Below are 15,026 nucleotides of genomic sequence, written 5' to 3' on the forward strand. Positions count from 1 at the left end.
TGCAATTACTACACGAAGCAGGCCAATCTTTGGGATTAAGCTTTTAGAACAAGAAGTGTAATTCTAATCTTGGGTGAGAATACAGTACTCTGTTGAGGGCAAAACCAGCGGGGGCTGCCATCTTTCCTGGGGTGTCAGCTCTAGCTAGGAAGTCGATGGGCAACATGGTCCCAGGGAGTGGGATACACGGTCACCGAGGACAAGTGATGTCACAGCTGTCCTGATAAACAGGAAGACCGAACATGATAACAAGTAGCAGAATGGCCTCTTAAAATTTAATCTACTGATTATATTAGGCGGATAAATGTTGATAGAAGCCGCTTTAACTACCCCGTGAGAAGCAAATCTAATTCTCTGGTTTTAGCAAATCTCAAGGTATCTTTGAATTTCATGCTAATGCGGAAGTGGCTTTCCTAAGGATGGTGCCTTATAGAGGAAGAGATAAAAGCACAGACTTTGGCGGGGGGGGGGGGTGAAAAATGAAGAGAGATCCCCAGCTTCCCAGGTTCAGACTGTGGGTCTGTCGCTTAAAAGCTGTAGCCGTGAGCAAATTAGTTAACCTGTCTCCCTCAGTCTCCTTGTAAAATCAAAGGGTTGAGCTCTTGGTTAGGTGAGAATTCAAAGGGACAAGTGCTTAGACTCTACCAGGAACATAGTAAATGCTAAGTAAATGGCAGAAAGGGGTCTCCTACCCTTCTCTGCCTTGCTCTGGCCTTTTGAGGAGGGCTGGGCCCCTGGGCTGCAGGGCAGGAGAGCCTGGGGGACAGGCGAGAGAGGTTCTGCTCTGCTGGTCTTGGCAGGGACCATGGTCCCCCCACCTGGGGCCACCACTCCTACTGGGTGGCTTCGCTCCCCTGGCCAGAACTTCGAACTTCACTCCTACCAAGCAGACCCAGGAACAGTGACCGCCCCCAGCCGTCACCAGGCCCCCAGGGGCCCCACCGTGCACCACTGGCCCCGTCAACCCTACCTGCACTTTCGTACACAGTCCCTTCAATTAAACCCTCTGGAAGGGGCCATCCATTTCCTGCCAGGACTCTGATAAAAGTCAGGGTAAGGGACCTGACGTGGGAGCAATCTCCCAGCGATCCCACAGAAAGGACCGCCGAGTGCTTCCTTACCGAGAGCCGTGATGGAGATGGGGGTGCTGGCCCGGCGCTCCCCCACGATCTGCCACTCGCCGTCCACTGCCCGCACCCATTCGGTCACGTGGCACTCGTACTGGCCCTCGTCCTCCTTCCTGCTGTTGAAGATGCCCAGGCTGAACGAGTTGGGCTGCACCTGCTCCATCTGGACGCCCCCGAAGCTGCTGCGCTCCCAGTAGGACGCGCCTGGCTGCACGGTGCCGTCCCGGTCCAGCCACATGATGTTGCTGCGGCGGTTCTGCCGGTCCACGAGCTGCCAGATGACCGAGAAGCGGCCCTGCGGCCTGCCCGCCGTGCGGACGCTGCAGGAGAAGTGCAGGTGCTCACCTTCAAGGATGACGCTGGCGTTGCTGGCCACCTCCACGGAGATGCTGCTCTCTGGGAAGAGGGAGAGAGTGCCACGCTGGGGCTTTCCGGCCTCTACTACCCCCTCCCCCCCAGACAGGGCAGGAGGCTGGGTGTGGGTGTCACGCTACACACTTCACCTGGCAGGAGGAACGCCCTCTGACACTTGCTGCGGCAAGCCCTGGCTGCTTCTGGGCACTGCTCCCCACGACTTTAGATCCATCACCTAGGAGGCCCTTTGCTGGGGACCAAGATGTCGTGTGGGATACTGAGGGTCTAAGACCTGAGACTGAACCGGAACCTAAGAAATACAGCACGGTGATGTTCCGACGTTCTATCGGTAATCTGTTCAGCTGGGGCTCAAGGGTTTTTCAACTTGGAATTTCAGGAAGTGGAACAACTCGGAAATTTCTACGTCACCTCCATCTTCCCGCCGTTCGGTGCTACGGCAGTCAAATAAGAGCGGAACATCTATCATGGGCCATTTGAGCCCCTCCGGGCAATATCAGCAAAGTGACGGGAGGTACCAGGAAGATAACGTGTGCTTGCTTGGGTGTGGGGGATACTGGGACAGATGTCTGCTTTCATAGTGCGTGTGGCAGTGAGCCCTCATACTTTTCCCATGAACGCAGAGGAACCGACCAAGGCCCCTGGCTCCCTACCCTGCCGTCCACATTCAGCCCTGGTTCCGCTGCTCTGACCCTAACACATCCTGCCAATCAGAGTTGGGGATAAGGACCCCACTCTCTTTGCTCCTTTGCTATTCACTTAGCTCTGAGGTCACTCAGTCGAACCAATTACACTTTATACGCCTCCTTCTGCAGCACAGGGATGGTGTGGTTCCTACCGTGCACTTGTTTTAAAGATTGAGAAGTTAACAAGACAATGTATGTCAACCACCTGACACAGAGCAGGTTTTCAAAAACTGGTCACTGGTGATCACGTTAACTTTCCTATTCCGAACAACTTTTGTTTTCATAAACACCACGGACATTCTAATCTGCCTTCACTACACATATGCTATTTTGTATGACTATCTACGTCGAGTTAAAAGAAAAAAAACAAGTGTTAAAGAATACAAAGCACCATAACTAATTTGGCTTCAATTTTCCGGGTACCACTGACATGAAACACAATTTAAAATTAATCAATTAAGTTAAATTCCCCGATTCAGAGGCATACCTGATTATCGAGAGGGATCACACATACATACCCATAACCATGCATTTGAATCAATCTTTGCTCCCCCATATTTTCCCCCACAGGCAGAAACAGACAGAGATGAGCCCCAAGCCCCAGCAGGTAGTTTCTGTTATGGTGAGGATGCCTGCTACCCATTGCGGATTGGCTTATTTCGTGTGAAAAATAGGTCTGGGCAGGGTTCAGGTTCCCCAGGAGGGCAACCTCCCCAGGAGCCATACCAGGATGACTTACGGAGATGACCATGCTTCTGTGGCTCAAAGCATGGAGTTGGAGGCAGGCAGACCAGGGCTTGAAGCCGGGTTTACTGCTTCATAACTCTGGAATCTTGGGGTTCTTCCTTAACCTGCCCCCACTTCCTTTTCTCACGTGCAAAACGGAGACACTAAGAGTTCCTACTTCTTGGGGCCACAGCACCGACAATACCAGAGGAGGTAATTTACTTGTCATCATCAGTAATCATACTTCCTCTGTAGGTTAAGGACTCCTCCCCAGCATTATCATTCCATGTGGGGCATCAAAAGGACAACTCCGGTGTCAGGGGCGGGAAACCCCTTTGCTGGCCTCCAGCAGAAATATGACTTGCAAGGTGTCACTGCCATTCCCTACTGCCCCCCCGGTGGACTCTTCCGTGAGCCCTGGCTTACGAACGATGAGGGCTGCTGTTTGGTGCTCTGTGGCTCCAGCAAAAGCCCGGAAGAATCGCACGGTTACAGGTGGTCCTATGAGAAGAAAAACCGTGCGGGCATCCCAGGCAGAGGCAAACACAGGTGCGGTGCGGGCGCTGCCCCTTAGGACACGGGACGGGCGTTCCCAGGCCTGAGAAAAGGCGAGCTGACCAGTTAAAACTCTCTGGATGAAGCAAAAACTAGGACAGAACTAATGAGACTCTGACTGCATGTTCGCCAAATGAAATTTCAAATCAGGAGCCGGATGATGTAGCACAGGCTTAAGCGCAGAGCGGTGGGTCTGGAGTTAGAAGCAAATATTTCTAATGCAACACACACTCAACCACGAACGGAACCGGCCCAGCCGCATCTCTGCACGGTGCTCTGGCTTCTTTGCCCACGGGATGGAGAGAACACTGGCCTCTACGGGGATTTGAGGAGTGGGAGCGGGGAAGGAAGTGATATATGCAGAAGCACTCTGGGCTCTTGAGAGGAAAAGCGCCATTAAAATCCAAGGCATTATCACCATTACCGACGTGACCGTTGTTCTTTGGTAGACTTACCCAAGTGGCCTTGGGGCAGGATCTGGTGGTGCTGAGGGACTTTAACTACCCAGTTATCTGCTGGAAAAGCAATATAGCAGGCCACAGATCATCAAACAAGTTCTTGGAAGGGGTCGGGGGAAATCTCTTAGCACAAAAGATATAGGAAGTAAACAGCGTAGCTGCCCTTCACTGGATCCTTAACAATGAGGAATTAGTTGCAGATTTAAAAATAGAGAGTCCGTGGTTAAGGCAAGCACAAACCGACAGGAAAACAGTCAGGAGAATGGGCATTCAGTTCAACAATTTCAACTCTACAAATATTCAGCAAGCACCGACCCTATGCAAAGCACCATGCTAGGCATTGCAAAGAAAAAAAAAAAGTCTAAGAAACAAAACAATGTCAAGATAATTAGGTGTGTGAGAGAGATTTAAAAAAAAAAAAAAAAAAAAACAGAAGTACGAAAGAAAGGAACCCTGTTGGTGAGAAAAGAAAGAAGTAGGCAAGACCCTGTGTCTACTCTTTCCTTCTCCTTGAAGAGAACTACATCAAAAACGTACAGGTGTAAATAAATATGTAAAGGGAATCATCACAAGGCTAGGGGAGAGAACAGTTTGAGTAGTTGAGAAAAGGTTAAAGGTTAGTTTTAAAACTTCCCTGTCTTGTTTAAAATCATGGCATTAAAAGTTTAATTCTCTTTTTACTAAAAACAGAACTAGGAGAGAATTGAGATGTTAATGAAAACATCCTGATACTATGGATGATTAAACATAACAGGAGCAAACACAGGTCGTGCCCGAGTCCCCAGCCACAACCGTCACCCACCCAGACCCAGACGAGCCCAGCTTACATGGAGGTGGGGGCCCACCAAGCATCCTTGGAAACTGGCTAAGCTTTAAAAGGAAGTCTATGCTCCAGGAAGACGTAAGAGGTCCCACCCACTGACTTTTGAAAACACAATTTCAATAGGGAAGAGACATTTAGGGAAATGCCAACCCTTATACCCCCAAAACCCAGACAGCAAATCCTTTTTAATAATGTGCTCTCAGATTTAAAATCCTCCCACAAAAGACCAACCCTCATAAGTGAGATTTCAAGGTAGGCCTCTACCCACTCCATCTGGGACTTAATTCCCACATGGGAGCCAACAGGCATCCTGGATTCCTGATTTTCCTCCAAGCTGAGCTGGCAGTGCTGGTGTTGACAGAGGGCAGCCAGTGCTCAGATCTGGGATGCCCCCTCCAGCCTGCAGACATACCCCAGCGCTCTGCCTAACTGGGGGTTGCTAAGTGTGGGCAGGCGAGTGGAGAAGGGAGACAGGTGAACTGGTTTTGCCTGCCAGAGCTGACTTGAACCCTTGAGTTCCAAAAGCCCCGCCCTCCCCTCCCTCCCCCTCCCCTGCAGCTCATCGGTCCCCTGACTCCTCTTAAATGATGCCAGCTACAGACCAGACCACGGGGAGCAGAAGGAGACAGCACATCTTCTCTACTTACTGATGGGGAGGACGATGATGGGGATGTTCTTGGGCCGCTTGCTCTCCTTGTCGATGAATTCCCCGGTGACTGTTTTCTCTCTCTCTGTCACACGACAGTTGTATTTCCCGCTGTCATCCTGGCGGAGGTGATAGATCTTCAGCACAAAGACACTGTCGCTCTCTTTGGCCACTTTCAGCTGGCCCCTGGCTTCCCGATGGGCAAATTCACTGTTGAGGACCGGCACTGCATTGGGCCCCATGCTGGCAATGAGTGAGCTGTTGAAGGCCCAGGAGACGGCAAAGTAACGGTCGGGAACGTTCTGAGCCTCCAGGATGCATCTGAACTCCACCGGTTCACCCACCGTGTACAGCCGCTTCTCCGTTTCCAGCCGCACGGTGAATTCTTTGTCTAAGAAAACGAATTAACAAAACGATGGATGCCTTCTGGGTGAATGAGGGCCCGCCCCCGGCTAACCCAAGTGCACCAGCAAATTCCCACCCCCCCATGCCCTCTTTACAGTGCCAACCACAGCACTTCCCCTTGTCTTCAGAGAAAAACCCAGAGTCTTCAGAGAAATTCCTGAGGGTCGCAGACAGAACTCAAAGGCAGCTAGACCCAGACAGTCTAAGGGGCTTGTTACCTCAGTTAAGACGCGTGGGGCTCCGTCTGCAGCCTATGACGCAGAGGTCAACAAGGTCTATCATCCCTGACATCGCTTACCCAGGCCTACCCTTGATCTATATACTCCCAGAACCCCACGTAAGCAGCAGGATTGCAAACATTTTCTGCAGATGTTGTAGGACTCACCCCCACTGACACGTGAGACAAAATTACACAGTGCTGACCCCAATCCTCATAAACGCTCAAAAAAATACATACACTGAAATATGTTCTCCACTACTGCCACATGGGTACTGGAAATCAGACACAGGTAAGACAACCCTTCACACAATTCCAAGGGCAAAGGGAAAACCAAAGTCTCTCCATGAGTTACCACCTGTCAGATAAAATCTCAAGAAAGATGGAGAGGGAAAATTTTTACCCGTTTCCACCGAAAGCTAATGACCTCTGAAATGGACAGTGAATCCAAGCACCCTTCAGAAAGCTGGGTGTCTGATCAGGAATGGGGGGGGTGCTCAAAGAAGGGCTCATCACCACTAACAGCATCCCACGCACAGTGAGACAGTGGGAGGCTCTCATGCCTCCCAGGTTCAGCCTCTAAGCTCTAAGATGCTCTAAGAGCTCTAAGCTCTCAGCCTCTAAGATGACGCATGGATGGTGCTTCGCCTGCTAGCATCTCTCTCTCTAAGAGTCTGCATGCAGGATAGACTCCCTGACTAAAATCGACAGAAACAGAAGAAAAGACAACCAGCGCTGCCACCAATGGGGAAGCAGAGGCTTTTAAGCAGGACATTGCACACTCTCGATACCTCTCCTTCCCCCTCCCTCCCTATCCCCATTCAAGGAATCACCCAGAGCCCTGGCCTCAGAGTTCCCAGGCAATCCCACGGATTGCCTTGCACAGTGATGCTCCCTACTCTGTCTCTAGCACTCACTTCGTGTCTTCCAGGCACTGCTACCGACCTGACCTTGGCCTTACAGCTCTCTCTTACCTGGTCTCTCCACATCAGACCCAACCTGCTTAATCAACCTCCATCTGGCCTCCATGGCTTTTTGCTTCTAGAACCCAGATCTGTCATTCCTTCCTTTAAAATCTCTATTTCCCCCCCTCTAAGTGTCTGCAGCAGTGATTTTTAAGCATTCCTTGGTGGGGGGCGGGGGTGGTGCAGAGGCAAGGGACTTTGTTCCTACAAAACCTTGTGTCGCCCAATATAGACAGCATTTGGTTGAAGCAGGCGAGGGAACGCTGTGGCCCTCACACGCCTTCCTCCAGCACCTCCTGGCGTGCACAGACACATGGACACATACACACCTCCACGTGCAACCTCTCAGCCAGCTCTAAGGGCTTCCTAAGATCCCAAGAACAGCTTGCAAACACCTGGTCGGTGGAGTCAAGGCCAAGCTCCAGATCACAATATGTGGGGCTTCTGGCCGCCTTTCCTTCCTCTTCTCCTCACTCTTTCCCAGGACACAAGCTCGCCCCACGCTGGACTCCTCTCTGCTTGCCAAACACAGCACACAATTTTGAGCCTTTATGCTTGTCCCTCTGACGCCTCTGCAGGCTTCAGATTTGGCTCAACTCACCAAACTCGTTGGCTTTCTTGGATTTGCCTTAATGCTCCCATCCAGGGAAAACTTAATGTTGCGAGACCACTCCCCAGTCACCGTGTCCCTGAGCGCTGGGCGCACAATAGCATCGCAGCATTCAATACACTCTACTTAGCCACCGGCCTTCACATCCACACCTTCCCTCAGTGCAGCCTCCAAGAGGCGTTCATCTTTGAAACCCCGGTGCCACACCTTGAATGCAGCAGAGACCTTAAATGTTTACTGAAATGAACTAAGAGAAGGACAAAGCTGGGGCTGCAACCATTGAACCCAAAGAGCCCAGAGGCACAGAGTAACACCATCAACTTTTTTTTTTTTTTTTTTCCAATCTCGTTTTCCCTTTGCTGGCTTCGTCTGAATACATTTGCTGGGCAAATGCAAAAAGTCCTAATCCCAAATTGGTAAGATTAAAATAAAGATTAACTGATGCAACCTAATTTAAAAGCATTAAGATTCAAAATTTGGTCCAGACTTTTGAAGCTGATCTTAAAACCATCCAGGAAGGGAAAGGATAAATATGAAATCAAGTGGCTTCCACAGATGTCTTAGTACTGGAAGATCCAGAAGCTGCTAAATGCTCTGGGTCCTGCAGAGCAGATAAAACGCTCCTTTCCGGGAGCCAACGCTTCTCGTCAAAGCCCATCAGATGTCCAGAGAATCACTCCTGCCCTATCACCCGTGGAGCTGTGCTTGACGACACGAGTGGTGGTGGAATCGCCTGGACAGTGTACTGGAAATCCAGCTTCCCAGATCCCAGCCCAGGAGCCTGGTTCAGGAAAGCAGACTGTTGGGCAAGTTGGAAGCACTGCTCTACAGGGCCCTATGAACGAGTGGCAGAAGACCAAGGCCACTGACTATATGTAGCAAATGGGAGTGTGACGTTAAGGACAGGTCCCGAAGAGGAGACCCCACCGGCACCACAGCTCACCTGCCGCACCTACACATCTCCAACGCCAGCCCCTCGCCAGAGGTGAGCGGCAACACAGGGAAGGTCCGCGGGCCACTTGCTGTGCCTGATGATGGCACAATCACCACCCTGCAACCAAAGCCGGGGGACTGAAGGCTCATGGAGAGCCCTCCCCCAGCCCCGCAGAGGCAGCCAGTGACAGTGGTCGGCTCTGATCTGGAGCACGGCTGGACTCGGGGGCATGGGGAGCACAGTGTGAGACTGCGGGAGAATAACACGAGCAGGCAGGAAAGGAATCGGCTCGTGGTGCTGCCATCTTCTTGCCCCAGCTATAAACATGTCACCTGACCTCCTCTTTCACCAGATTTATGGAAGAATCTGGCACTCGCCAGGCTGGCCTTGCCAACCCCTCCCATGACCTCTCTCGGGAACCCCCACAAAGCAATCTGCCCCTGGCATCTGTCCCACCACTGCCTGACCTTGCAGAACTTCTGAGGGACTCTGAAGGAACAGGCAATTAAGCATTTCGGAAATGGTAAAACACCACCAAAGACATATCATTAATATAAAAAAATAATAACTTAAGCCAAAATTTCTCTAGATCATAATTTCATACCTCTGGTGGAAGGCTCACAATCTCAAATGTCTTTCACAAATGAAACAGGACTGGTCCCCAAAACAGGCAACATCATCAAAGGGGGCAGACCAGTGTGGCTAATGGGGGAGCCCAGTCATCAGACACAAACAGTTTATGTGACATCTCCCAGTTTTTAAAATGAATTTATAATTCAAGGAAATATAAAATTCCAGGTAGGTCCAAGAAACCAGGTCTGTAAGCCGGACTCGGTCCGGGCTGCCCTCTCCAAGACTCGCTAGTCGGTCAGATGGTACGTAGGTATCTATACATTCCTAGGACTTTCAGAGGTCACCAGAGAAGGAGTTGGCACACCCTCCCAGCGTCTGACAACCCGCACCGTCAGGCAGAGAATGGGCACGAGAGAGACTGACCAGTGGGCTGGACGTTGACCACGGTTCCCTCGGAACGCTTTCGGGTCATGGCATACCACGAGCCATCCGGGTCCTGGATCCACTCGGCAGCCTCACAGTAGAACTCGCCCTGGTCGGAGGGCCGCAGGTGGAAGACGGTGAGGCGGAAGGTGGTGCTCCCCAGCTTGTCCAGCCGTACCTCCCCCAGACTCTGCCTCTGTGCATATTCGCTGCTGGAGTGAAGCACGAAATCTCGGCTCAGGGAAATCACCTCCGCGGGCTTCTCGCCCCCTCTCTGCCGGAGCCAGGCCACAGACAGGTGGCTGTGCTGGAACGTCTCCGTGGCCACCTCACAGGTCAGCTCCAGAGGGTCCTGCTCCACTTTGTGCAGAGTCTGCGGTATGGCCGTGGTCTGCAGAGTGTCAGGGATCACTGCAACACAGAAGCATCCCGAGCACACGGTCACAAAGCCGCAGAATCAGTCTCACACTCACGGGGGCCAGCCGCCCACCCCGCCCAGCCTTCGGCAATCACTGTGAGGCCGCAGGTGACCCCAGGTGGCACAGAAACAGAAGGGATTTTCTCTTTGGGTTCGGACTGCAATTTTTCGACACTTACCTGTTCGGTATTTTAGTAACTTTTAGATAACAGGCGGGATGTATTTCGTTTCACGTACTAAACGAACTCCCTGAAAATACCGCGTGAAACGAATTCTCTTTTTAAGCTCAGATGGTTTGCTTTGGTACCGCTTCAGGATACTTTCACTTGGCTTCTGACCGATCTTCCAAAGGAAACAGTTCCTAGAAGTTTACATTTCTGTGTGCCCGGCTCACCTCCTCCCTGCTCGCCATCCCACCCCCACCTCCTCCCGACTCACGTCAGCAATGCATTGCTCTAGGAAGGCTAGGTTTCAGAAAATCTTTTTGGTAGAGGAAAGCAATAGCATCCTTGGTCGTCTGATAGGCTGGATTTTCATACGATTCATGTGTCAAAGTGGTCTGGGCTGGAAGAAGCCATAGTTTGGGCAAGCGAGGACGCTGCCTCGTGGTCACTTGGTCAGAACCGTACTCTGGTGACTAAACACGGCCCCTCTTGGCCTGATGGGGACACCCCAATCACAACCAGTGTGTGTTTCCTCAGCACACCCACCTTGGGCCTGGCTCTCGCAGGCCTCCTGATAGGACGTGGCAGGAACGGCGAGCTTGGCGTGGAGGGCGGGGGGATTTCTGGGTGGACAGTGTGGGGCTGCAATGTTCACCCATGAGGACGGTCAACAATACCAAGGCTGTTCTGTCCTTCTGCCCCAAGTCTTAACTTTCCAGTTTTTATTATCACAACTATGCCTGGAGAGCATGACTCGGGCAGAAAAAGAAGACCGGCCTCGATACTGGTGACCCTTCACGTCAGCAAGCATGGGGGCCCAGTGCCGTCCACACCTAAATGTGTCCCCTCCCCTACCGCCAGCTCCCGTCTGAGCAAGGACCTACAGCCGTATCCACTTCCTGACTGAGCAGCGCCCCCAATGTCGCTGAGCCCGTCCAAGGGCCTGCCATCTGTAAGCCCTTTCACTTCTCTTCCAGCTGATGTCCTTTGCTCTGTCTTTCTCGTCATTTCTTCGGGCAACCACAGATGTCCTTGCCTTGTATCCCCTATCCCCTTTCACCAGCTACAGGGTCCGTCAGCCTTCTCTGAATTCTTTTTTTTTTTTTTTTAATGTTTATTTTTGAGAGAGAGACAGAGAGAGAGCGGGAGAGGGGCAGAGAGAGAGGGACAGAAGATCCCAAGCAGGCTCTGCACTGACAGCAGAGAGCCTGATGCGGGGCTCAAACTCATGAACTGTGAGACCGTGACCTGAGCTGAAGTCGGGACACTTAACCGACTGAGCCACTTAGGCGCCCCTTCCTTCTCTGAATTCTTAACACCTGCACTACAGTTTTCATAAGTTTTAGCCTCAACCTGCTATGTATTCACAAGCGAACCCACAACCTTTGTTCACTCATGCTAGGTGTTAACCACTCAAATGTTTGGGGAACTTTGGTCTTTTGGGTTTTTTTTTCAAGTGAAATAAAGTTGCACTATTAAAGAAGCGACTCGGTGTTATGGACTCCACATTTATTTCCTCCCCCCCTGCAAATCCACATGGTAAATCCCAGTGGGTCCCACACACAGTGGTGTCTGGAGGTGAGGCCTCTGCAGGGGGGTGATTAAGTCAGGAAGGTGGAACCCACATGAATGGGATTAGTGCCCTTGGAAAGGGACCTCAGTGAGCTCTCTCATTCCCTTTCTGCCATGGGAGCAGACAATGAGAAGTCAGAAGTTGGCAACCCAGAAGAGGGCCTCCCCCGCCCAGAACCGACCGTGCCGGCACTTGGATCTTGGACTCGCAGCCTCCAGAACCGTGAGAAGTAAATGCCTGTTGCTGAAGCCACCCAGTCTGCAGTATTTTGTTACAGCGGCCCGAGTGGACCTGCTCGGGTGGGACACCGGCCACGGGAAACATCACCTCCTTACCTACTAGGTTCATCTTGGCACTGTAACTCCCAAAGTACCGCTCATCCGTGTTGGGCGTGTGGCACTCGTACTCCCCGGCATCCCGGGCCTGGAGATCGGTGATGTGCAACAAGGCCGAGTTCCCCTGGACCCTCTCCACGTAGATCTTCCCCCCACGGACGCGCTGGGTATAGATGGCGTAAGGGAAGGAAGAGTCCACGGTGCTGACGATCTGGACCTCGCGCTCCGGGGCGGACGGCAGGTAAATGGACCACTGGAAATTCTGCTCAGAAGGCCCCTGGTAGCCACTCACGTTGCACCAGATGGTGATGTGGGAGCCCTCCGTGCGGTACAGGGGTCCTTCCTGGACGGCAACATGCCGCTGTGCCAGCACTACACCTGTGGGGGACACACACACAGGCTCGCTTACTCCTCAGACCAAGATGCAGCGCAGGCAGCAATCTCCAAAGGCTTTGTTGTTTGTATGACATGATAATATAAATAGCTTACTGGCCCTTTCGGAGGCGCTCTGTGATTTATAAATATTAATTAAAACACTGGGTGGTAAAGCTCTGTCCCTAATTTGCATATATGGAAATCGGATCGCGCAAAGTCGTGGTTCTGTTACTTATTCAACGGCTGACCCCTGGGAGTTTCATTTAGTCCCTCTGTTTGTCATCTGTGTGGCGGTTTTATATCTATTTATTAACGCTGTTTATAAAGTTTTTAATAAAACGAGCAGGAAAAGTTGAATCCCTGGCACACAGTCAGATGAAAACAAATAAAAGCAACCGTCTTGCAATCTAGGCCTGCAGGCAGGGAGGAGTCCCGGTGCCCTTTCTTTGGAGCTGCAGCCTGTTTTCAAATGTGGCTACTCCCGGGACACCACGTGGAGGAGTGTGACTTACCTCCTCTACCCTCCTTGAATGGGGGCAGAGCTGAGCTCCTGCAGGCTGCAGCAGCTTTAAGTCGAGTGAGTGCCCCTGAGTGTGAATGTGCAGGGCTGAAGTGGATCCCTGCTGCCCAGATGCCCACATGTTGCCAATGGCAGGTGATGGGGGGCTGAAAGTGCAGACCCGTAACAAGGAAGCAAGACTGCCCTTAGTATGGTGGCTCTGATTCCCTACCAGTCCCCCTGCCTTCCACCTGGGATATGCTTCTCTGGGGTCCCCTCTGCCTCCTCCATGTTTTTCTTAACACGGTCTCCCCAGTAGACTCAGGGGTGAGGAAATATGGTGAGTTTCACTTCTCATTCCATGCCAGCCTAACGCTGATCCTGCCTGAGCCACTGAGCAGGTGGGAGGGGGCACATGCCCTTGGGCTTCCTTCCCTGAAGCAGCAGCAGCCGGGCACAGCAGCGAGGCAGGTGAGTTCTAGCCACAGCTCTGCCAGGAATTGGAGCGGGATGTGTCATCTTGGACAAGTTGCTTTTCCTTTCTAGACCTGAATCTCTTCAACCACAATATTATTTTTTTAATGTTTATTTACTTTTGAGAGAGACGGACAAACAGACAGAGTGTGAATGAGGGAGGGGCAGAGAGAGAGAGAGAGAGACAGAATCCACGAAGCAGGCTCCAGGCTCTGAGCTGTCAGCACAGAGCCCGATGTGGGGCTCAAACCCACAGACCGTGAGATCATGACCTGAGCTGATGTCAGACACTTAACCGACTGAGCCACCCAGGTGCCCCTAAAATGATTTCTAAGAAGGCTTGGGAGTAGACTAGCACACGTGCCAATGCTGACTTTGTCACTTCCTAGCTGTGACTCTGGATAAGTAACTTAACCTCCCCAAGCTTCAGTTTCCTCATCTGGAAGAAGGGCATAATAATGTGTGCCCAGAGCTATCGAAAGGACTCAGTAAGAGAACATGTGCAAAGCCCCTGATACACAGTCCAACCCACAAATACTCCTCCGTAAAGAGCTGCTAGCTAACCCTTTCTGGCTGGAACGTTCTGTAGCTCTGGATCCGCAGGGTTTGGCCAGGGATCACCCAAGGACATTCCAATGGCCCCTTGACAATGACAGCATCTCTGGGCCACCCACAGCTGCAGCACACTTCCACTCCGTGAAACCTTCCCTCTCCCCCTCTAGAAAGGAATCGCAGCTGCCCCCAGCGTAAACCTATCTGATGGGGGTCCAGCTGGTGAACAGCCGGTACAGCTCAAGTACTAGCAGGACGCAGCTCTAAGCCCAGTCCAGGGGTGCAGCTTGCAGGGGGAGGGGGGTCAGGGCTTGTGCCTCAAAGCAAGCTGATCTAATCGACAAGATGACAGACTTTAAAACAGACCCTGCAAGGCAAGACCCGTGGCTTATGAACCGTAATTCACGGAGAACCTTTTCCCCCAAATGAAATCTTGCCCAGAACCTCATCTTGGCTTCAGCACCAGAAAGTAGGAACTGAAAAAATGAAGGGTGGGAACCGAATCAACAGATCATGGTGGTGTGTGAATTTACCCGATCCATTCTGCTTGACAGCATTGATTACGATATCGAAAGTCATTGAGAAGACAGCTCATTAGTTATTTTCAGTCTGTTAAAATGTGGTGTATAACATTTTGACTATGTGTACTCTTTTTATGACAACTTAAAATATCTATATGGTGACATTTAAATCAAATGTCTGCAGTTCTCTAGAAACGCAGAACTCTGAAAACAATGTAACTATAGTCATAACATTTAGGTCTCTGCACTTCAGCGTTCTGTTAACCAACAGCCACCGCCACTCGTCGCCGCCCGCTGCAAAGAAGGCTGGAGGCAGGTCGGGAGCCAGCTTCTTCCTTGAAGACGCTACTTCTCAAGTACTGTACTTGCTCTACAGTACTGTCACCAGGGAGCTTTACAAAATAGCAGGGCCTGGACCCCACCTGAGGGAACTGGGCATTCGCATTTCTAAAATGCCCAGTGCATGGCAGGGTCAGGAACTGCTCCTCCCGGGTGTCTCCACATAGTGGCAACCAGGTGTCCAAATGCGAAAACATGTCCTAACGTTCAACCTCTCTGGCTTTCAGCTCCTTCCTTCTGCAAACACTCCACATCG

General features: G+C 51.6%; 1 protein-coding gene across 6 annotated transcripts in view; it reads right to left on the reverse strand.

Moving 5' to 3' along the window:
* The window catches only part of IGSF3 (immunoglobulin superfamily member 3), a 93,496-nt gene that overhangs the window by 27,107 nt on the left and 51,363 nt on the right, over window positions 1-15,026 (reverse strand). For 4 of the 6 annotated variants that reach the window (XM_023259037.2, XM_019837689.3, XM_019837688.3 and 1 more), the window contains 5 exons: window positions 12,011-12,388; window positions 9,521-9,931; window positions 5,395-5,784; window positions 3,922-3,981; window positions 1,122-1,523 (listed from right to left, as the gene is read on the reverse strand). In XM_023259037.2, the coding sequence (XP_023114805.2) occupies window positions 1,122-1,523; window positions 3,922-3,981; window positions 5,395-5,784; window positions 9,521-9,931; window positions 12,011-12,388 (1,641 nt within the window). The remainder of the gene's footprint in view (window positions 1-1,121; window positions 1,524-3,921; window positions 3,982-5,394; window positions 5,785-9,520; window positions 9,932-12,010; window positions 12,389-15,026) is intronic. The other 2 variants (XM_023259038.2, XM_023259039.2) reach the window with 2 other exon arrangements.

Source organism: Felis catus, chromosome C1 (assembly GCF_018350175.1).
Source record: "Felis catus isolate Fca126 chromosome C1, F.catus_Fca126_mat1.0, whole genome shotgun sequence".
NCBI lineage: Eukaryota > Metazoa > Chordata > Mammalia > Carnivora > Felidae > Felis > Felis catus.